This window comes from Elephantulus edwardii, unplaced genomic scaffold (genome assembly GCF_000299155.1).
Source record: "Elephantulus edwardii isolate Elephantulus edwardi_28Jun2011 unplaced genomic scaffold, EleEdw1.0 scaffold00556, whole genome shotgun sequence".
Taxonomy (NCBI): domain Eukaryota; kingdom Metazoa; phylum Chordata; class Mammalia; order Macroscelidea; family Macroscelididae; genus Elephantulus; species Elephantulus edwardii.
Window position 1 is genome coordinate 156,270 of NW_006400306.1, and position 23,207 is coordinate 179,476.

Below are 23,207 nucleotides of genomic sequence, written 5' to 3' on the forward strand. Positions count from 1 at the left end.
AAGCAAAAAGACCACTTTCTTATATGAGAATTGATAAAGAAGGAGTAACAGACCAAGTAGTTCCAGGGGGGTGGGCAGGTCAAGAGCTGGGACCTGTGGTGGCTCCTCGCCCCTCGCGTGGCTGTGTGAGGGGCTCCAGGTCTTTGCAGTTCCACAGCAGAATCATACGGAACCCGCCTTGGCGTGAATGTAGCAGTAGGATCACATCAGCACCCTCTGTCTGCAGTTGTATCAGCAGGGACCAGTAGGAAGCTGGGCAGCTGTCATTTGGGGAGCAAGTGAGCAGACCTGCTGCCCAGTAGAGGAGCGGGGTGCAGTGTTGCCTGTGAAGAGAAAACGAAAGTGTCTGTGGCTCTGGAGCGACAGCTCTGCCCTGGACCCTTGGGAGCCAGGGCACTAAGAGCACTAGGTGTCAAGCAGAGATTGGGCCGAGGCCAGGCATGCTGCCTTGCAGAGTGGGCCGTGGGGAGCATTCCCTGGCAAACGCAGTGCTGACCCTGCCACGCTGTCCCTTGGCTGTCAGGGGATGGAGGACTGTCCTTCTGGACGGCTGTCTTGCTGTCCTGCCATAATGGGAGCTGCAGAGATGTCTCGTCCTCTGCTCAGGTCGTGTGTGTCCCCCTGTGGATTCTCATGTCCTTCCTGTGCCTGGTGGTCCTCTACTACATTGTGTGGTCTGTCTTGTTCCTGCGCTCCATGGATGTGATTGCGGAGCAGCGGAGGACACACATAACGATGGCCTTGAGCTGGATGACCATTGTCGTGCCGCTTCTCACGTTTGAGGTGAGCTTTCTCTGGGTACGCTCTTCATGCCCCACACCACCCCTTTCCCTGGACCTCACAGGACACCCACTCCACCGGGATGCCCAGGGAGGCCTTCTGGGAAATGAGCCCAGCCTTTCCTGTCTGAGTGTGGGAGCCCTTTTCCTTCTCACGGAGACATGTCTGTATTTATTGCTGTGGCTACTTTTTGATAAGGAAGCTCAAGTGTTCTAGTCCACAGGGACTTAAGCAGCGCTGATTCCAAGGCCACACCTTTCTGACAGTTCAAGTCCACCGGTTACTCCTCAGGAAAAGGATGGTCAGCGTCTCCTGTGCGATTCACAGCCTTGGAAAACCCCCTGGAGGATCAGCTCTTCCAAGGAGAAGTGTGCAGCAGGCCCCATGTGTGCGTTCTCTGAGGCGCACGGGCATTCTGAGTCTGCAGTGTCCATGCCATGCACTGCCCCACCCCCCTCTGCCCACAGGCCTACTCTGACCACCCGATGGTGGTGCATCAGCGTGACGTTGCCTCTTTGTCTCTCCAGATCCTGCTGGTTCACAAACTGGATGGCCATAACACGTTCTCTTGTATTCCCATATTTGTTCCACTGTGGCTCTCGCTCATCACTCTCATGGCCACCACCTTTGGACAGAAGGGAGGAAACCACTGTAAGTACCGGGCATCTGGAAGCCCTCGGAGCAGCTTTGTGCACAAGACTGGGGAAAGAGAAGGCTCCTGGGAACCCACACGAAGGGCTTGCTTGGGAAAGCCCGTGGGGATGCCAGGTCTGCAGTGGAAGGCCATGTCTCCACTGGCCACTACCACTCTTCTAGCCACCGTGGGCTACGTGTTGAGGAGTATGTGATCCCACCTCCCAGCCCGTCTTACCAGGCTCGCTTGGCTAGCAGTTCTTCTTGGCAGGCATGTGGATTCGAAAGCTCTTTGAATGGATGCCTCCTTACAATCCTTGGAGCTCTTTTGTACCCCTACAGGGACCTCTGATGCCATAGTCCATAGAGAGTTTAGGTGTTAACCCAAAGGCTATGCATCTGCAGAGGTTCGAATCCTTGTGAGAAAGATGAGCAATCTCCTCTCAATAGGATTTACAGCCTCAGAGACCCTCGGGAGGGTAAGCTTTGAGCCAGAACTGACCAGACACCAGTGAGTGAGTGAGTGGACCCCCTGAGGCCTTCTGGAGGCCAGTGAAGTGGGGTGGAGCAGACTGAGACTGCAGCCAATTGGTCCTTGTGGGCCACACACAAGGAGAACCAGCACCTCGCTGCAGTCCTGTGGTAAAAGTGGAAGGGCCCCAATAGCCCCGCTTTTGTGGGCCTGTACCCACACTCCCGTGAGGGCATCACTCATCCCAGGGGGACGGGCAGAATTCCTCTACACGGAAGAGTGATTGAGGAGTTAGAGAATAGCAGCTTTGTGTAAGTGCACTCAGACACTTGAGCCCCAAAAGAGCCCCACTCTTTTTGGAGGGCTCGAGTGGGCAAGGGCCAGGCTCTCGAGTGGCTTCCACCCTCCTCCTCCACACTCTGCTTCCAGGCTCTGACTCCACCCCCTGCCATCACCCTCTGCCTCCACGCTCTGCCTCCACACTCTGCCCCAGGCACTGCCTTCCCAGTGTTTGAAGAAGCACTTTCTTATTTTTCAGGGTGGTTCGGCATTCGCAAAGATTTCTGTCAGTTTTTGCTTGAAATTTTCCCATTTTTAAGAGAGTACGGAAACATTTCCTATGATCTCCATCATGAAGATAATGAAGAAACCGAAGAAACTCCTGTTCCAGAACCTCCTAAAATTGCTCCTCTGTTTCGAAAGAAGGCCAGAGTAGTCATTACCCAGAGCCCTGGGAAGTATGTGCTCCCTCCTCCTAAGTTGAATATTGAAATGCCAGATTAAAGCCCCCATTTTTTCCCTAGAGGGAGTGTTGGTGGATGAAGCGCACGCTCTTCCCTTTCCTCAGCCTCCATATGCACCCTCCACCAGGACTGGAGCTGGAGCTGGGGGCCCCAGGCACTGTCGTCTCACTCCTTGTTGGCATTCAAAACCTGTCTGTGATTCCCCACTACTCATGCGCGTGCCACAGAGACCAAGGACTTGGTGTGGGGGTAGAGGGTCAGATTAAAAACTCGAGGGAATGTGTGTCCTTCAGAAAAAAGGAAGGAACTGACTGCCAGGTGGGCCCGCTAGGCCCCGGGAGATGTCTTCACGTTGAGTAAAATGTTAAATTGATCACAACATTGGAAAGCTTGTCAGCCGCCATGACATTGGGCTGAGACACCTCCTACCCTGCGGTCCTCTGAGCTCTGCATCTGTCCCCACCCTCTGGTCTGTGTGCCTTGGCGCCTCCTTGCCAGCACCTTGCCCTGGATGCAGTGCTCTTGGGATGTGAGGATGGCAGTTTCTGTTGAGACCCTCTTGGTGAACCCTTTGTCATGGAGTGACTCCATGCCTGTATAGTATTTATATGACTATTTTAGCACTGTGCCATACAGGTGAGATTCTAGTCTGTATAGTCTATTCTGTATTTTTTTACACACTTGTACTTGAGGGTGCCATGTGCTGTGCTGGCCTCAGCACGGCAGGACATGGTCCCTTACCCACTCCTGGCTCTCTTCAGCTGGAGCAGGCTGTCCCCCGATCTGTGCTGCCCCCACCGCTGGGGGTGGGCCTTGCCAATCATGACAAAGCACGACTTGAAACTGGAGCCCTACAGCGGTGGGCCAGACCAGATCCGAACAACAGAATCACGGAGAGGTCCAAGTCTAAGGTCACAAAAGTGTTCCCAGGGATCTGTTCTTTACATTCAGAGGGCACTTTCTGGAAGCACTTCTGATATGTCTATGGACCTATCAGGGAGAAATCTGCTCTTAAAGGGAAGAGATGTTTCAGCCAGGGAAGAGGGCATTTTGAAAGGACGGTTTCCAAAGGAGGCCACAACTCAGCGGCACATTTGGACTGTGGTTGAATCCTATGAACAGGCCTTCCCTTGGCACCTGCAGGCAACAAAGCTTGGAGGGCAGGGGCATAGGGGTGGCATGGCACTCTCCACGTGGTGTGTAAGAAGTCCAGCTGACTTTTCAACTCCAGCTCCCTCAGCTGTTCAATAAAAGTGGTTCCTCATTTTCAGCCAGTGTTGTTGTGTGGAACTTATCCAGATGGGGCAGTAAGCTAGAGGCGAACTCCCAGGGCTCGTTAGTGGCACTTTGGAACACAACAGCTTCGAGGTGCAGCCTGAATGGGACAGGGGGCTCTAGAGATTCCACCGTTGCCTAGGAGGCACCACTTGGCTTGGCTGCTGCCGCTGCCCTGAGCCTGACAGGGATGTGGTTCCAGCACTCCTGCTGTGTGGTTGGCGCTGTCAGCAGCTGAGCACTCCTGACATTTAAGTGCTTGCTTCTGGTGGCTCATTTGCCTCGCCCTGCTGCTGCCTCTGGATCCTAGAAAGTGACTGTAGGGTTATGTCTGTTGACAAGAAGGTGGAGCCAGCCTAGACACAGCCTGCCTTCCTGAGCCTCGATAATCTAGACTTGGTGTCCATACAAGATTGTTGCAAACAGCAGCTACCACTTCCTGCCACGTGCCTTGTTCTCTGGGTGAGTCGCACTGATTCCTCACCGCTCCATAGGACAGACATTGCCACTGCCACCCCCATGTAGAGACTCAGGGCCTCCAGAGGAGATTAAATTGAAGAGGAGCTTTGACACAGCTGGGCCAGGGTGCTGCCCTCTGCCTTTTCCCAGTGAGGATCCTGGGTGTTACCCATGGTACCAGAGAGCCTTAGTGATGCAGATCTGAATGGAGCCACCATGATGTGCCCCAGATGTGGACGTGCAATGAGGTGAATGGAGAAATCTGTTTGGGCTATAGTTCTCAGAAAGCACCTATTACCTAGTATTACCTAGTGACTAGGTATTACCTAGTGACTAGGTCACATGTTTAGGTGACTCAGTAATTAAGACAAGGGGGGAATTGGGCAAGATTCATCTTGGCCTCCATGTTTCTCAGACCCTCATCCAAGAAGAGCTGGTAAAGGAAACCCAGCTTTGGTACACCCCATGCTGCAGTGGAAGCAGAAGACACAAGGAGAGAAACCTGAACACCCCAACTCAGTTGGAGGTGCTACAGTGCATGGGGGGGGGGAACTGCTGTGTCGGTGCAGCTGACCTGCCCGTCTGGACACCAGGAAGGGCTGTGAGCATGGCTATCCCCTCCCTCTGCACAATAAGAACAAAGACCAAACAGACTCCAGAGCACCCTGCATCTCTGAAGTTTCTCTGAGATGGGCCTTTGGCCCATGCTCTGCACATACATGCCTTCTTTGTTATTGTTGTTAAATGCCATCGAGTCCTAGATGACTCATAGCGATCTTATAAACGAAAGACCTGAACACTTGTAAACTTTCATCATTTCTCCAAGTTCATAGAGTTCTGAAGGCAAGCTATTTTGGAAGTGGATGCCACTCCTTCTTCCAACCTTGTTTTAGTCAGGGAGCTTCACCAAACACTGTCCACCATGGGTAACCTGATACAGTCAACTCAGCCAGTGGCTAGTAAACAGTACAGCCAGAATGTCACCAGAATGAGAAATCAAAACCTCTATATAGTCACGTTGCTTCATAATATTCCCAACCTGGATTCCAGCCCCATACTAGTGACTAAATGCCTTTTTAAATAGGAGGCTGAATAGAATCATTTCAGTCAGTGTCTAGTAAAAAGTGCATCCAGAGTCACACCAGAACCAGAAATCAAAACCTCTGTAGAGGCAGGCTGCTCCAGAATATTGCCCACCTGGATTCCAACACATACTGGTGAGTAACTGCCTTTTTAAATACGAGGCCAAATACAATAAGTTCACAGCCAATGGTTAGTAAACAATGCACCTGGAGTCTCACCAGAACTAGATATCCTAACCTCTGCAGAGGCAGGTGGCTTCAGAATATTCCCCACCTGCATTTCAGCCCAATACTGGTGACTAAATATCTTTTTAAATAGGCTGAATACGATCAACTTACAGGCAATGGCTAGTAAGCAGTGCACCCAGAGTCTCACCAGAACCAGAAACTAAAACCTCTTGTAGAGTCAGGCTGCTTCAGAATATTCTCCACCTGGATTCCAGCCCATACTGATGATAAAATACCTTTTTAAATAGGCGGGAAACAATCAACTCATAGCCAATGGCTTGTAAACAAGGCACCCAGTCTCACCAGAACCAGAAATCCGAACGTCTGTAGAGTCACCCTGCTTTAGAATATTCCTCACCTGGATTCCAGCCCAGTTGAGGTAACTAAATGCCTTTTTTTTAAATAGAAGGCCGAATACAATCAACTCAAAGCCAATGGCTAGTAAACAGTAGACCCAGAGTCTCACCAGAACCAGAAATCAAAACCTATGTAGAATCAGACAGATTCATAATATTCCCCACCTGGATTCCATCACCATACTGGAGACTAATTGTGTTTTTAAATAGGCTGAATACAATCAACTCATAGGCAATGGCTAGTAAACAATGCACCCAGGATTTTACCAGATCTAGAAATCCAAACCTCTCTGAGTCAGGCTGCTTCAAATATTCCCCGTCTGAATGTCTGGATTCCAGTCCCATGCTAGTGACTAAATGCCTTTTTAAATAGGGGACTGAATACAATCAACTCACAGCCAATGGTTAGTAAACAATGTACCCAATGTTTCACCAGGACCATGAATTTAAACCTCTGTAGAATCAGGCTACTTTGGAATATTGCCCACTCAATTCCAGCCCCATACTGGTGACTAGATGTCTTTTTAAATAAGCGGTCGAATACAATCAACTCACAGCCAATGGCTAGTAAGTAATGCACCCAGAGTCTCACCAGAATCAGAAATCCAAACCTCTGTAAAATCAGGCTGTTTCAGAATATTTTCCACCTAAATACCAGCCCTATACTGGTGAGTAAAGGCCTTTTACAATAGGAGTCCCAATACAATCAACTCAGAGTCTGGCTAGTAAACAATGCACCCAGTTTCACCAAATCCAGAAATCCGAATCTCTGTAGAGTCAGGGTTATAACCCCATACTGGTGACTAAATGCCTTTTTATAGAAGAGACTGAATACAGTCAACTCACAGCCAATGGCTAGTAAACGGTGCACCCAGAGTTGTACCTGACCCAGAAAGCCAAACCTCTGTAGAGTCAGGCTGCTTCAGATTATTGCCCACCTGCATTCCAGACCCATACTGATGACTAAATACCTCTTAAAATAGGCCTAATATAGTCAATTCATAGCCAATGGCTACTAATCAATGCACCCAGCATCTCACCAGAACCAGAAGTCATAGGAAACACCTCTTGCATCTACCCTGGTGTGTGACTTTTTTAGTATTCTCAGGTTGGGCCTAGGAGCTATGGCAGGGGACATTTGTGGACCTGGAGCATTCTTAGTTCTACGTCCCTCTGAAGGAGAGCAGTCCATTACAGCATGCTTTACCCCCCCCACCCCAACATCTGGTGACACCTAACTATGCACCCACGGGCGCCAATCTCTCCTGTTAACCTGCTGCATTATTCAGGAAATCGAACTCAAGGGAAAGAAAACTCAGAAAGAAGGAAAATGAGGGGGGGTGGTTGCAAGGGCCTTTCTGCCTCCTCTTCTAGGCTTCCCCCACCCCAGAATCCCAGCAGAAGGGAGCTCCTGCAGGGCCACCTAGTAGACTCCAGTCTCCAAGGAGTCAGCTTCTCTCCAGGCCTTGCAGCAGAGGGCGCCAGAAGCCAGGTAGTGGAGGTTACTAGCCAACACCAAAGAACAGCCTCCATCATCTTCGTGGAAGGCCACTGTGGCAGTGAGGGAGATGCTGGGCACGGTGGAGCTGCACGCTGGGTGGGGGATTTACGGGGATCCCCGCAGACTTTTCTCTCAAGACTGGGTGCAGAATGAGTACTGGAGGTCAAGCGCATGCCCCACAGCCATCCTGTCCACTATGAAATCCTGTGGGGCACGCACGGAAACCAACGAGAAGAAAGTTCTGGGGTTTCTGGCCAAGGCCAGTCGCAGTGAGCACACCTCCTCCCCGTGCCAGTCCATGCAGGCTGAGAGAGGAGGTGCAGAGAGGCCGGGCCTCAGCTGCTATCAGGGTTCTCAGCAGATCCCTGTGCCGTGTCCCTGCCAGGCCTCATCCATCTTCTGTCCCTTATGCCTGAAGCCAGTCCTCAGGATGTGCTTGAACATAGTGGTCAGCACCCTACTAGCAGAGCGCACCAAGACGGGCAGGGGTCAAGTCATGTCGCAGCAACGTGCCTCTCTTCTACGAGAGGGATATGGAGACTCATCTGTGTGTTTCTCATGGAAGTTGTCAACTGTTGCTCCTTGCAATAAAGGGTTTATGAGCTTCAGCATGTAACTTTGTGAGCTAATTGTCATGTAGTTTCTAGTCAAACAAATGCACCAGCCAACCATTGTGTTTTGCGAATTGACACAAGACCACAGGACACTGGAAGAAGAATTCCCTCCCAAGGTAAATGAACTGAGCAGCATGCTAGATGAGGTGATAAATAGGGAGTCTCTCCCACGGGATAGCCACGATCAGAAACATGGAAAGCCCGGAGTTTATGAAGATGCAGAGAAACTGAGAGCTATTGGGAATAATTATGGTTGGGTTGTTCATTTGATTGGATCTCTAAGGACTGAATGCCTTGAAGAGGCTCTCCTCAGGAGTTTGCCACAGACACACAGACTTGATAAATGAGGAATAAGACTTAATTAAGAGTAAAGGAAAGTTTATTAAGCAAAATGCACTGTCAAAATAAGCAGATAGCAGGTCTTCGCAAGAGTAAGGACCCTGGGCTCGGGCTACAGACTATGAGGTTCTTTCTGATGTAATTCCGTCTCCCGGGGCTGCTGATGTTCACCTTTCACTGTGATATTTTTCAGCCAGAATTCAAAACTGATAATGGAGTGGTACAGCCTGCACGTGCTGAGGCCCAAACGTCCACCTGTGCAGGACTGGTGGCACACAGGTTTGCATGACAGTTTGGCCACAAAGGGATTTTAAATCTTGATCCCTAGAACTTGGGTGAACTTGGAAAACATTCTGTTAGTGAAATCAGCCAGAAATAAATTTTAATATTGCTCCTAGGTAACAGAATGAACCGATACTTAGAATGGCTAAACCCAGAGAGACAGAAGTAGATAGTGAGTCCTGAGAGCTGGAGGAAGGGGACATGGAGACTGTTCGATAAGAACTGAGTTTTCTGTTGGGGAAAATAAACAAATACATACTTGGGAATACATAGTGGAGATGGCTATATAAACAGTCAATGGCATTGACATGGCAATTTTTTATTTTGTTTTACGACAATGGAGAAAACAAGCTTTCAAAACCTGGATATTCTTTACTTTTTAAAAGTTGTTTGTGTGATATTATATGTAATATATCTGGATTTGCTTGACTATTTGCTTGGCTTAATCATAAATATAGAACAAACACAATCTTAATGGAAGACAATCTATGCTCACTGGTTCATTTGTTCATCAAAAATGAAATGATAATGTGGTCTTCTCTGTTCCCAACTTTTGCATTCCAGTCACCCATCGATTATTAATTCATCTTGATTGCATGTTCAATAGATTTCTAACTGCAAACATTGGTAGGAATCTTCTATTTCCTCCTCTTTGGCTGTAGTTGTTGGTGCACATATTTGAATGATGGTGATATTCACTGGACTTCCTTGTATGCATATGGATATTATCCTGTCACTCACAACATTGTATTTCAAGAAGGATCTTCTTGTTGTTGTTATGTGCCATCGAGTCACTTGCAACTCATAGCGACCCTATGTACAACAGCCCTAAACTCCGCTCTGTCCTGTGCCAATCAACTGTCGCCAATACACCCATCCTGATTACCCCAGTCACTGAATCAGTCCACCTCCTAGAGGGCCTTCCCCTCCTGCGCTGTCCTTCCACCCACCCAAGCATGATGTCCCTCTCTAAGGACCGGTCCCTCCTTACAACAAGTCCAAAGTATGTTAGACGGAGCCTCAGAATCCTTGCCTCCAAGGAGCCACCCATTTTAACCCTGTCCTGGATGAATCTGTTTGTTTTCCTAGCAGTCCATGGTACCCTCAATACTCTTCTCCAGCACCACAGCTCAAAGGCATCAATTCTTCTGTCTTACTTAGTCATTGTCCAACTCTCTGATGCATAACAAGTGATCGCAAAGACCATGGCCTGCATCAGACGCACCTTAGTCTCCAGAGAGACACCATTGCTCTTCAGTACTTTGGAGATATCCCTAACAGCAGACTTTCCCATGACAATACGCCTTTTAATTTCCTGGCTACTGCTGCCAAGAGTGTTGACTGTGGAGCCAAGCAAACTGAAGCTGTGAACAATCTCAGTCTCTTCACCATCCATCCTGATGCTGCCAATTGGCCCAGTGGTGAGAATCTTTGTCTTCTTGACATTGAGCCTCAATCCATATTGGAGGCTGGAGTCCTTGACCCTCTGCAGCAAGCGCTTCAGGTCCTCCTCAGTTTCAGCAAGCAGGGTTGTGCCATCTGCATAACGCAGATTGTTGATATATCTCCCACCAAACTTGACCCCACATTTCTCCTCTTAGAACCCAGCTTCTAGAAATGACTTTTTTAACTATGAAAGAAACCTCATTTTTTCTCACCTTTTCATCTCTGGCATTGTAGATCATATATGATCGTCTGATTCAAAATGTCCCATGCCAGCTCTTCTCATTTTGCCAATATCTAGTATGTAAATATTTATGCACTCCATTTCTTTCTTAAACAATGTCCAATTTTCCTCCACTCATGGCTCTCACATTCCATGTTCCAATCACTACGGTCTGCTTACAACTGTTCCTCCTGTTCCTCCTCAGTTGTATTTCCTTATTTGAGGGTTCAGCCTCAATTGCCATATCTGTGAGTCTAAGTGTGCTCTATTGTACATAGGGTTGTCAAGGACCTACTATTTTGGAACTGGATGGCCAGTCCTTATTCCTAATCTGTCTTAATTTGAATTCTCAGATTGAGAACAGTATCTGACAGACGACCATTTTACAGAAAGGAGCAGATGAAAGACATTTCCACAATTATAGTAGCAACCAATAGATTCAGTGTTGTTTCCTGCCCTTTGGAATGGGTTTCTTGGCCCGCCCCTTTGCCTGCTCCGCCAGCATTCCCTGCTATTCCCGCCTAGGCCATTCAACACCTCTCTCCCCCCAATCCAGCCCTTGATAAGAGACTGGAAGCAGCACGAGGCATTCAGAATCACAGAAGCCCAGAAGGCTTGAGATCTAAACCCTTGGGATTTAAAAATATCTTGACAGCACTTAACAGCAATAACAATGACAACATAGAAGGAGCTGCGTTGGCGTAGTGGACAGAAAGTGATGCCACCAAGGCCAAGGTGGGTGATTTTAATCTGTGGCAGGTTAAACTCAGGCCTGGTTTAAATTGTTTTTTGTCAAACATTCTTCTAGGTGGTATATCACTGGTCTGTGTGTTGTTGTACAGAGGTAACTCGTGGCTGCTGTGATGTTAAACACTGTGACACTGATGTACCAACTGCAATAATGGTTACCCATGGAGGACAGTGTTTGATGGAGCTTCCCGATTAAAACAAGCTTGGAAGCAGGAGTGGCATCCACTTCTGAAATGGCTTGTCTCTGGAAACTCTATGAATAGTGCTCAGGTCTTCTGTTCATAGGGTCTCTATGAGTCGTCTAACGACTTGATGGCACTTAACAACAACGACAGTGACAGAACTTGCTCTGCATTTCTCAAGCTGAAGGAACGGGAAAAATATTTTAAACCTCGAGTTGCAATACTGAAAGATACTATGGGAAATATATTGAATGACCCAGAAAGCATCAAAACAAAATGGAGGGAATACACAGGATAACTCCATACTCATTCAATCTATATGCTGAGCAAATTATTCGAAAAACTGGACTCTGTGAAAAAAAAAATTGGCGCCAGGATTGAAGGGAGACTCATCAATAACCTGCATTATGCAGATGATACAACCTTACTTGCTGAAAATGAGGATGGCTTGAAGAACTTATTGCAGAGGATTGAAGAACACAGCCTTTGGTATGGATTACATCTACATGTGAAGAAAACAAAGACTCTTTACCACTGGACCAGTAGGCAACATGATGATGGATGGAGACCCATAGCTAACTCTCCAATGGGTGTCAGAGGCAGTTAATTGCATGAAAGGAGATTGCCCATCCTTCCCCCAATGAGGCTGGTAGCCTCGAACTGCGAGTGCCTTTAGGATTGCCGCACAGCTTCTTGCCACTAGGCCACCAGAGCCTCTTATGATGAAGAGGAGATTGAAACTGTCAACAACTTCATCATACTTGAATCCACAGTTAACACTCTTGGTGGCAGCAGCCTGGATATCAGGGAGTGTACTGTATTCCAGATGGGACGTCTGCAATTACAAACCATTCCAAATTACTGAAGAGTAATAATGTAAGTTTGAGGACTAAGTTGTGTCTGTTTCAAGCAATCTATTTTTAAATCACTTACTATGACTCCGAGATCTGGACAATGAATGACAGAAGAAGAATTGATGCCGTTGAGCTGTGGTGTTGGAGAGGAGCGCTAAACATCTCATGGGTGGCCAAAAGAGTAAGTCTTGGTGAGGGTGCAGCCAGAGTGCTCTTTGGAGGCAAGAATGGTTGGACTTTGCCTCACATTCTTCGGGCCTGTTGCTATTCCTCGGAGAGGGTCATGATGCTAAAAAATGTGGAGGTCCACAGACGAGGAAAACCTTCAATCAGGTGGGTCGAGGAGGTGACTGCCACAATGGGCTCTAGTGTGTCTGAAAGTGTGAGGGCGGTCAGGATTGAGATGTGCTGTTCCGAGGATTGCTGTGGGTCATACTCAACTTGACAGTAGTAGATAATAACAACAACAATAACAGCATCTATCTGAGGAAAAGGATAAGAGAAAAACCTGCATTCAAGCTGCAAAGGAAAGCCTCGACAAGGGGTGGTGGTTAGGCGTAGATGATCTTCGAAGTACATCCTGCTCTTTTCTTTTTGGAGCATGATTTATGGTAAAGTCCTCTTATTTTAGAGCACAGGTCTCTAAGTTTGACAATCATGTAAAACCATGTAACTAACACCTAAACCAAGGTCTTCTGTTGGTAAGTATTTCTTGAAGTCTTGTTTTTTCACTCTCTGGGTCAGGGGAGGTCTGGTGTGTAGGGTGTTGTGCTCTTGGCTCTAGTGTTTCCTGGAAGTCAGACCCCACCAGTGACTCTGTGGAGAAAAAGGCACAGTCTCCTCCGATGTGATTTACAGCCTTCGTAACCGGAAGGATGGTCAGCTCTGAGTCATTTCCCGAGTCGGAAATGAGGGAGGTCTTGAGGTGTGAGGACTCGCAACCGGGACTTCCACTGTCCTTGCGTCGCGGGTGTGGGGTTTGAGTCCTGTGGTGCAGATGGGCTGCGTGCCCTTCCAGGGGTCCTCTCTTCCTTTGAACAGTGTGTGTTGTGTGGGTTCAGCCAGTCAGGGGCTGGGATTTCAAACCTCCTTTTCCCAGTTGTAGCCTTTCAGGAAGGGCAAGGAGGAGCTGCCCTGTTTCTTCCGGCCAACTCCGGCCCTGCTCAAGTGTTCACCGCCTTCTCCATCCACGTGACGACAGTGGACATTACAGAGGGAGGGTGTTGAAACGCCACTGAAGAGATGAGCACTCTCGCCCCGCCCAATGTTCACACTTGAGGGGTGAAGAGGCAGCTTCTGAGATCACTCCATGCCTGACCATTCTTCCGTCCAGGACCCTCGACCGGCGTTTCTCCTTCTGACCCTGAGTCAACACTGCACCCTTTCCTCTCTTCCCACCACTTCCCTTCTCACCTCTATCCTTCTGTTTCTCTCCCGCCCCCCGCAATATATATATTTTATATATGTAATCTTTCTTTCACACACACAAGGGTGCTATTCAAGTGCAGGCCGCTCAGGCAGAGGTAGAGAGGTCAGCAGAGGTGTGTGAATGGCCCACGTCTCTCCTTTGTCCTCATCTCAGTGGCCAGCACTGGTCCCAGCCCTCGTTCTCAGCCCTGTCATCTCCCTGAGGGCCTCAGCTTACGTTCATCTGTGGAGTGGGTTTGGTCACCCCTGTGCTGAAGGACTGGTGAGGTGCGTGTGGCTTAGGGAAAGGGACACAGTGACTGGCACGTATTGGCTCTCCCATGAATGGCAGTTTTAGGACTGTTCTGGTCCCAGATGTCCTCCACCACCTTTCCCTCTGGACATGGCTTCCTTTTCCAGGCCTCTCACAGAACAGGAAGACACCTAAGACACTACCTCATCCAAAAATGCCTCTTCTGACACACACTCAGGAAGCTCTCCCTTCCAGAGGCTTCATTCCTGACTCTGGGTGAGAGGCCACTCAGAGCTCCTCGAATGTGAGTCCTTCCCTCCCTCCCAGGTCCTCTCCCATGTAAACCACTGGTTGTGTTCAGTAAGGCAATAAATACCACGTGAGCCCAAAGAGCAGCTGTCCATCCAGACCTCTCTCTCACAGGGCAGTCCTCAGGAGGAGCTGTGTCCCCAGAGTCCCAGGATGCTGTGGGGGGGGCATTTGTGCTTGGCACCCCAGCCTGGGATCCCCCTTGTGACACCCTCTTTGCCTTGGTCTCTCAGAGAGTGGAGCAAATCCAGCCTTTAACTACACGACAGAGAGCAACGACACCACCTCACTGCCGTGGAGTTGACTCACAGCTGAGCCTCCAGCGGGTTTTCAGTGGCGATAAATCACATGGCAGGACGTTACTTTTCTCCCACAGAGCGGCTGGGCAACCCCAACCGCCTGCCTTTGGGATGTCGGCTCAACTCCCTATAGACTTGGCTACCAGAGCTCCCAAAGTTGTGGTGGGGGGCGTGATAGGAAGAGGGGGAAAAAACCACCAAAACTCTGATCTTGTGATATGTCTAGATGCTTGAGATAATGTGTTTATTTTTATTTTGGTAAGCTATATATTTTTTAATTTTTTTTCCATTGTTGCACATTTTCTTCCCCTTCTCCCCCTCCCTTAACCTACCCTTGCAGTTAACCCCTTGTTCTAGGTTGTTGCCATGCATATAATGTCTAATCATATATTCCTTTCTGACCAATTTTTGGTAGGTTCATAGATCAGGATGGAGGCTTTGTGTAGGAACAAATAAAGGTAAATAATAGAACTGATAAAACAATATTCTGAAGTTCAAACCATTTATTAAAAGGAGCAAGAGTTGGAAAATTACAGGAAAAAGACACAGAAGAGTATCCACATTGGGCCCTCTAGAATCAGAACAAAACCCATGCTGTATGCTCTGCGCCACCCCTCCCTCCCACCCTCCCTCACCCTCCACTGCTTCAAGGACTGACCACCCTCTTCAATCTCATGGTGAAGTTTGTCCCCAGGCCTAAGGGTTAGGAGGTGGTGGGTGTGGCCTGTGATGGACACAACCGAAGGACCTGCACAGGGCACCACCGGCTTCAGCTCCCCCTCTCTCCTCCACCCCTCTCAGAGCCTGCACGTAATAATGATTTGGGAAGGAATTCCGATCCCTTCCACTCATCTTGGCCAGGTACTCCATGACTTTTAGCTCGCTGGTTTCTATGCGGGTTCGTGGCCCCCACAGGTACTCAAAGCGGGGAGGCTGACTGTTGGGCACTAGTCTGACCTCCAGGTACCCATTCTGCACCCAGTCGTGAGTGAGGAGCCTGATTGGCTCTCCAAAAATTAAGTGCTCCCTCCCTGCCTGCACATCCATCGTGTCTAGTGCCTCCCAGATCTTCTCCTCAGGGGCATGGCCGCCTTCCAGGAAGATGACACACAAGATTGTGATCAGGAGGCCGTTCCTGGGCAAGGTCTGGACACGGTTTGGGGACAGTAGGTCATAGGTAAGGCCCAGGGAGGGGACCAGGACATAGGTGTGGGAGGTGGAGTTCACCTCCATCGCTTCCACACCGAAGAGCAGCTGCAGGATCTCCAAGGTCTTCCCAAAGATCCTGGGGAAGTATCTCTCATCCCTTCTGCTGAGCAGAGATTGAATTTCAGCCTTATTAGTGAGCTCCTGCTTTCGATACTTGAAGAGCAGGAAATTCAACACACGCCACACATTCTTTTCTAGCCTCTCTCTGTGCCTGCGCTCAGCAGTGGACCTGGCCCCAAGGGCTCTAGTATTCGCCCCTTCATGACTCTCAGCTAAGAAGACCCTTGGGGGGGAGGAGGCACACTGGGGACTCCGGGGGGTACTTTCAGCCCCAAAAAGAGTCACCTCCTCCTGGGAACGCTCAGGGGAGGAGGGAGTGGAGGCCATGGCAGCCGCCCCCTCCTCAGCCCCTGGGCTCTGCACCCCCTCCAGGCTCTGGGGCTCGCTCTGCTCCTGGAGCCCGGGCTTCTGCTCACAGTCCTGACTCTTCTGCGACATGATGAGTCTTGGCGACCGGAAGGAGGAGGATGGCTGTGAGCTTTCTGGAAAAGAGCAAGGAGAGTGTTGTCAACAGCCTCGGCTGAGAAATTCAACCTTGACGGCTCTGACAGAGGCCTTCCTCAGGACCTCTCAGATGCCCTGTTGTCCTGACAATCTATTTTAAAGACCCCCAAGTGGGAAGTGCCCACCTCCTTGGGGTGCAGGTCTGATTTTCTAGGGTGACATTGGGGTGTGTGGAGTTGAGGGATATGGAATTACTGCTCTTCCTGGTGGGTGAGAACTTGGTCCATGTTTGGGGTCCTCACCTTGACACCTAGTAGAACAGGACTCTGTCCTCTACTGACTTGGCATCACCCCGTGTGAGCAGTGAGGGGGTCTGGGATCCCCCAGCACTGACATGGGAGATGCTGAAATGGAGGGCACCCTCAGATCTCCTTCAAAACATTCACCTTTCACCTTGCCAGCCACTGGCCCTGACTCCCACCACATAGAAGCCTGGGAGGGCATGCCACCTCTGGCCATCCCTGGGGCCTTTCGGGGTTGAGAACAAGGTCCAGCCCAACTTGCCTGCCCCCCCCCTTTTTTCTGTGGGGGTTAGTATTCTCTCTCTTCACCAGAGTCCTCACCTTGACTCCCAGCAGCACCTGAGATATCCCTTGTCTTGATCAGCTGTGATTCCCTCTGCCGATCGACTTTCACGCCACCTTCCTGAGGTCCTAGGGAGAAATGTTATGAGATTCTATCTCGGTAGAGCCATGCGGAGGGACTCAAGAGCTGTGACTGGGGGGCTTTCTTTCAGAGATCTCTGTGTTCTGGGCCCTGGTGTGCCCTCAGCCCTTCCCATTACTCCTAGCAGGGGCCGTATGTGAGGATCGAGTCCATGGATTCAAGCTGGGTTCTCTAGAGAAGCAAATCAAACAGATGAGGGAGAGACAGACAGACAGACAGACAGACAGACAGACGGGAGGGGTGGGGAGGGGAGAGAAAGAGAGATTTTAAAAACTGGCTCACGTGCTTGTAGAGGCAGGTAAATTTCAGGTCCGTAATTCAGATCGAGAGAGAGAGGTAAGTCTAGAGAGACTTGTGTCCAAGTCGTCAGCAGGCACGCAGGGTCTCAGAACCCAGTCTTCAGAGACTCCTAGCTTCAGCTTCAGCGGGCCAATGAATCTAAAGGTTGTCGGGGAGCCAATCGGCTTGGCTCCAGACTGCAAAGGGGGCAGGTTCTGCCGACCTCAGGTGCAAGTCTGGAGGACACAAGCCAGGGATTCACTTTCAGATGAGTGGAAAGGGCTGTAGCTTCTTGCTGGAGAGCTCAACGTTTTATACTATGCAGGTCATACCCCCAAGGAACCAACCTTAATCAGATAAAGCTCATTCTATCTTTAGAGAACCGCCCCTAGTCCACCTTGCCGCACCAGTCACATGCTGTTGTGTGCGAGCTATGAAGTAGGAACCCTAATAACTGACCCTCTGGCAAATTTCAGTGGCCATGAAGTGCACAGGAGGAGATTGCCCATCCTTTTCCCCAGGAGCAGCTGGTGGATTTGAACCACATGCCTTTGAATTTATATCACAGCTTCACTAACCTCATAAAACTTAGTATTTTACCATTCAGGGTATTTTAATAAATATCATGGCCACGTTGACAAGCCATATTAAGAACTGTATGACTGAACCCTCTCAGATCCCGGGCCTGAACTGTGAGGTAGCCGAGTCCTCCCGGGACTGACATCAGGAGAGAACTCTCTGGAAGACCTTTGTTCTGAGCTTCTGTATCCCCTCACACCTCACTTCTACTCTCAGCTGGGCCAGGACCACTCCGCAGGATGAAGGAGGCTGCCCTCTCAGAAGACACCTTTTGTCCTTCAAACCCCAGGGATGGATGATTTGAAGGGTTAAGACCTGATACTCTGAGATTCTCTGTCTTCTAAGATTCCAGGTCTCCTATGTCCTTCCCATTGCTTTGGCTGGGTGTGGGTACCTCCCCTATGGCACCAGCAGTCATTAGGGAAATACGCTATCAGGGATCTCTCCATCATGCTAAAGAGCAACAATGCCTGTCTAGAGACTAAAGTCTACCTGGTTCCAGGCCATGGCAGGCCATGGTCTTCACAAGTAATTGCCATGCATCAGAGATCTAGACAATGAATAAGTAAGAGAAGAAGAATCAATACCTTTGAGTTGTGGTGTTAGAGAAGAGTATTGAGCATACCGTGGACTCTCAAGAGAACAGACAGGTCTGTTCTGGAGAGTATGAAATCAGCTTGCTCCCTGGAGGCAAGCATTTTGAAGCTGCATATGACATACTTTGGGTATGTTGCCTGGTGGGACTCGTCCTCGGAGAGGGACATCATGCTTGGAAGGATGTAGGGACAGTGCAAGAGAGGAAGATTCTGGAGAGATGGATTGACTCCGTGACTGGAGCTAGTTGTGTCAGACACAGTGACACTGCTTCAAAATAGGACAAGATTCAGAGCTAGTTTGCATAGGGTCACTATGAGTCACAAGTGACTTGATGGCATATAACATCAATAACAATATTCCTGCCTTAGCTTGAAGCCCTGCTGATGGTGAGGCTGGCCCATGATAGGATGGGATTCAAGTCTATTGTTCATAGAGTCACTATGAGTTGTACTCAACTTGATGGAGCCAAACGAAGACAACAACAAATGTAAGACTAGGGAGCTCTGTAAGACTAGGGATACTGGTAACGAGCTGCACTGCCAACCTGAAGGCACACAGTTCAAGTCTACCAGCTGCTCTGAGGGAGAAAGATAGTCTGTCTCCTCCTGTGCAATTTTCTACCTCTGAAAAAACCCGGTCGAAGGTCATCTGTGAGTTGGCTCTGAGTTGACAGTACATAACAACAGCAGCAGTGTATGACTAAGCATTTTTATTGTGACAAGAAAGTCCTTTAGTTGCCCTTTCCCATCTCTTCCTGTAATATATGACTAAGAGTTACCCCTTTAGCCACAGCATGTGAATAGCACCGTCTCCGGAATAGTGATCAAACCGGAACAACCAGAACAGGACATGATTACTGATCAAAGGAGTTCTGAAGAACAGAAAGAAGATACTGTAAAAAATGTGTATGCTACTCTGTCCTGTCCCTCCCCTGTAGAAGCCCCCACAGTCTCCAAGACAGCAAGGCAGGGCTGCTCGTAACCCCATCTCCTATATGCCATTATATAAGAAAACTTGGCTTTTCCTACTCCAGACTCTGTGTTCAAGATAGTTTTTGGGTTTTGTATTTTTCTGTCAGCAGGGGACAGATCTATGACTTTCATGTGTGTAGTAATATTGCTGTTACATGCTGTCAAATAGCAAGCATGGCCTTCGCTATATCTGCTTATTGAAATCAGATCAGTTGTTATTCTAGGAATTCCTAGGACTTCACTTTCGGCCATGCCTTCAGTGCCATCTGGACACCTCCTTTCAGTGCCATTAGTTCCTGCTCATATTCTAGCTCTTGGAAAGCATTCAACACAGACTAATTCTTTTTGGTACAGTGACTCTAAGTGTTACTTACATCTTTTTTTGCTTCTTGAATATTCTGAGAAGGTGGAGTATATGAAGAAGGATATGGCATTAAGAAATAGCGACACAATAATTAGAGAAATGTTTGACCTAAGTAAGGGTTTCATTTTACTTGGATCCACAATCAATACTCATTGAAACAGCAGTTAAAAAACCAAATGTCTTATTGCATTGGGCACATGGGCTCCCAGGGACCTCTTTACAGGGTTGAAGAGCAAGAAGTTCCCAATGAAGGATTCTGTGCAGCCAACCTAAGCCATGGTCTTTTCAACTGTTTCATATGCATGTGAAAGTTGGACAGTGACTATGAAAACAAAGAGAACAATCTATATGGCAGCAAAGTCACTACAGAAACTGGAAAGATTACATAAGCACCTTAGGTGGAAGTGAGTTCCTGTTAAAAGGGGAGGAGCAGCTCAGAAAAGGAGGGTGAGAATGGCTGCCAACCTGAAGAATAGACTCCATGTCCCTAAATGATGCTTGTCCAAACTTGTAGAGTTGGTATTGATATTATTGAGCATGTTTCTCAACAACAAAGGGGTGTGTTTTTTTTTTTGGTTGGTTTTTTAAAAAGGGAAATTACCAGTGACTTAAAAATCTGGTGTGGAGCTCCAGGGCCTGCCGTAGAAGCTGCTGGAGTACTGCAGAGAGCCACCCAGAGTCGGAGGAGTTCCACCAGCAGCTCTACGGAAGAAAGCTGAGCACGTTCCCCACCTGTTAAGACTGGTGACCGTCTGAAGCGTCACTAGGAGTTGGAGCCGACTCAGTGGTAGCATTTGGAGCATCCGCTTGTGAGGCAGAGTTCTCTGCAAAACCATGGATAATATAGGCAATTCACTTGACACTGAAGAGTACCCTGACACTGAGGTACAGAAAGACCAAAAACTCACTCCGGAAGAATTGCAAGAAAAGTGGTGAGCCGCAAGATTGGGTTTCATCAAGAAGAAGGACATCAGCAGTGAAAGAAGCGTTTGGATACTTTTCTTCACAGAAAAAGACTCAGGGTCTTTTCCCCTCTTTGTGGAAAAGCAGTTGAAATGAGACAGTTTTCAGACTTGGGGCACAGTAGTGTCGTTGGCGTGGAAATCAGTGAGCTTGTGATACAGGAACTCTTTACAGAGCAGAGTCTCCCATACTCAAAAGAACCAATGCCTGAAATCCCTGGAGCCAAACTGTTTAAAAACTCTTCAGGGACCATTTCATTGTACTGTTGCATCATTTTTGATCTGCCAAGAGCAACTACTGGCAAATTTGACCGGATCTGGGACAGAGGCGCATTTGTAACTATTAACCCATGCGATCAATAATGCTATGTTGATACGTTATTATCGCTAACAAGGAAAGGCTTTCACCACTTCCTGTGTATTTTGTCTTATGATCCAACAAAAAAAATCCAGGCCCACCATTTTATGTTCCAGATACTGAAGTTAAAAAATTATTTGGTATGGTGTGCTATGGGAAGCCAAACTTTATACCAAAGATTATATGAAAACCCTTGTTCAGGAATTGAAGGAATTACAGATTTATAAGTTAGGATTTCTCTTTTGGCAGATCCGAGAAAATGAGCTGTTTGTTCCCTGCAGACAGGAGACAGCTAGGGACCCCCTACAGAGGGAGTGTTACTTCCTGAGCGAGAGTTCACCCTGAGGCATCAAGGTAATCCTTAAGGGTAGACCAGATTCTTGCATTTGTGAACCCCTCCCTCCTGAGTCAAGCAGAAGGTTTTCAATTGAAAGAGCTTGGCTTCATTTGCATTTCATTCTCTTTGTGATTTACTTCCTGATAATTTTCAATAAAGATACAGAGAAGCTTGGCTTGGGGTCTTCAGTGGAGAACTGCTGGCTCCCTGTTTTATGCTCTCTGTTCTATCTCATTTCTGGCTGTTTGTCTCATTATTGATAATTATAAAGTTATTCCATTCTTTGGGACCCTCGGTCTGCAACAGTGTGCAATATACATTGTCTTGAGAATGTCAGTGTTTTGGAAGAACAGCATAGAAGTTGGGGGATTGAATTTGTTTGAAAGGTTGTATCTACTTATAGAAAAGTAGATGAGACAAAATTGAGTGCCATCCACATGCTTTAAGTTTGTCAGCAATTAAAAAATATGCTAAAATAAAAAATAAATATGGAATGGAACAAAATGCGGCTAAATGATTGGAGGGGGGATACCCAATATATTTTTCTAAGTTTCATTCAAATCACAATAAAGGGGAACAAAAAAAATTTAATTTTTATTTATTTCATATCTAACATTGTGGTTAGGGTGCTTTGGTGGCCTAGAGGTAAGGAATTAAGCTGCCAGCCCTGAGGCATGTGATTCAAATCCAACATCTGCTTTACCGGAGAAAGCTAGGCAATCTCCTCCCATGTGATTTACTGTCTCTGAAAACCTGCTAGAGGGTCAGCCATGAGTCAATTCTGACTTGATAGCACATAACAACCACAAAACAGCAACATTGTTATTGTTGTTTTTGTTGTTAGGTACTGTCAAGCCAACCAGGAGTCATAGTGACCCTGTGATGTATGTTGTTGTGTGCCGTTGAATCAGAAGTGACTTATAGCTGATCCTCTAAAGGGTTTTCAGAGGCTGTAAGTCACATGAGAGGAGATCACTCATCTTCCTTCTGAGGAGCAGCTGCTGTATCTGAACTGCCTGTCGTTAGGTTGGCAGCACAAGTTCTAACCCATTAGGAAGATTTCAAAGGGCGGCTTGTGAAGACAAAGCAAAAACCAAAATGTGCAAAGTGCTGGAGCCAGAAAATCCAAAGGGAAGAACTCTTGGCATTGCTCAACCTCATGGACCTGAAGAACAAATTGAAGCCTCGATTGCATGGGTAGAATATGGAATGATCCAGGAAGCATCAATAGAAGATGGAAGAAATAGAGTCACTTTCCCAAAAAGAATTGGTTGTCACAGAATCATTTCAGGAAGTACCACATGATAAAGAATCAAATGTAATAAAGAATCCAATAAAAACCAATGGTTCAAACTGCTCTGAAGGAACTGACAAAAAATAAGGCCCCAGGAATGGATGGAATATCAATTGAAGTATTTCAACACACAGATGCAGCCTTGGATGTGTTCATCAGATCGTGCCAAGTAATCTGGAGGACAGCTACCTGGACAACTGATTGGAAGAGATCAACATTTATTCCCATTCCCCAAAAAGAGGATCCAACAGTGTGGCAATTATCAAACAATAAAACAAAATTACTGGAACAGAACATCAACAGAGAACTGCCCAAAATGCAAGCAGGTGTTAGAAGAGGACATGGCACTAGAGAGTAGCAAAGATATCTATTTGTGTTTTATTGTCTATGCAAAGGCATTTGACTATGTGGATCACAACAAACAATGATTAACATTGAGAAGAATGGGAATCCCAAAATATTTGGTTGTGCTCATGTGAGAATCTCAGATCAAGGAAGCTGTTGTATGAACAAAGCAAAGGAACACTGCGTGAGTAAAAGTCA

At 47.8% G+C, this 23,207-nt stretch overlaps 2 protein-coding genes and 1 pseudogene across 2 annotated transcripts in view; 2 read left to right on the top strand and 1 right to left on the bottom strand.

Annotated features, from left to right (window-relative positions):
• LOC102847329 (transmembrane protein 185A-like) overlaps positions 1-2,668 on the top strand; it is a 31,327-nt gene extending 28,659 nt beyond the window's left edge. The window contains exons 5-7 of the mRNA XM_006903296.1: positions 607-783; positions 1,308-1,431; positions 2,424-2,668. Coding sequence (XP_006903358.1) covers positions 607-783; positions 1,308-1,431; positions 2,424-2,668 — 546 coding nt within the window. The remainder of the gene's footprint in view (positions 1-606; positions 784-1,307; positions 1,432-2,423) is intronic.
• A 12,512-nt stretch (positions 2,669-15,180) lies between these two features.
• On the bottom strand, positions 15,181-16,191 carry LOC102849763 (melanoma-associated antigen 10-like). Its single transcript, XM_006903300.1, has one exon. It carries the CDS (start codon positions 16,189-16,191, stop codon positions 15,181-15,183), a length of 1,011 nt encoding a protein of 336 aa, XP_006903362.1.
• A 4,356-nt stretch (positions 16,192-20,547) lies between these two features.
• Positions 20,548-21,781, top strand: LOC102847732 (annotated as a pseudogene).
• Positions 21,782-23,207: the final 1,426 nt, after the last annotated feature.

What these genes read in the sequence shown, in the direction of transcription:
- LOC102849763 (XM_006903300.1), bottom strand. Translation starts at nt 16,191, where the DNA reads ATGTCGCAGAAGAGTCAGGACTGTGAGCAGAAGCCCGGGCTCCAGGAG.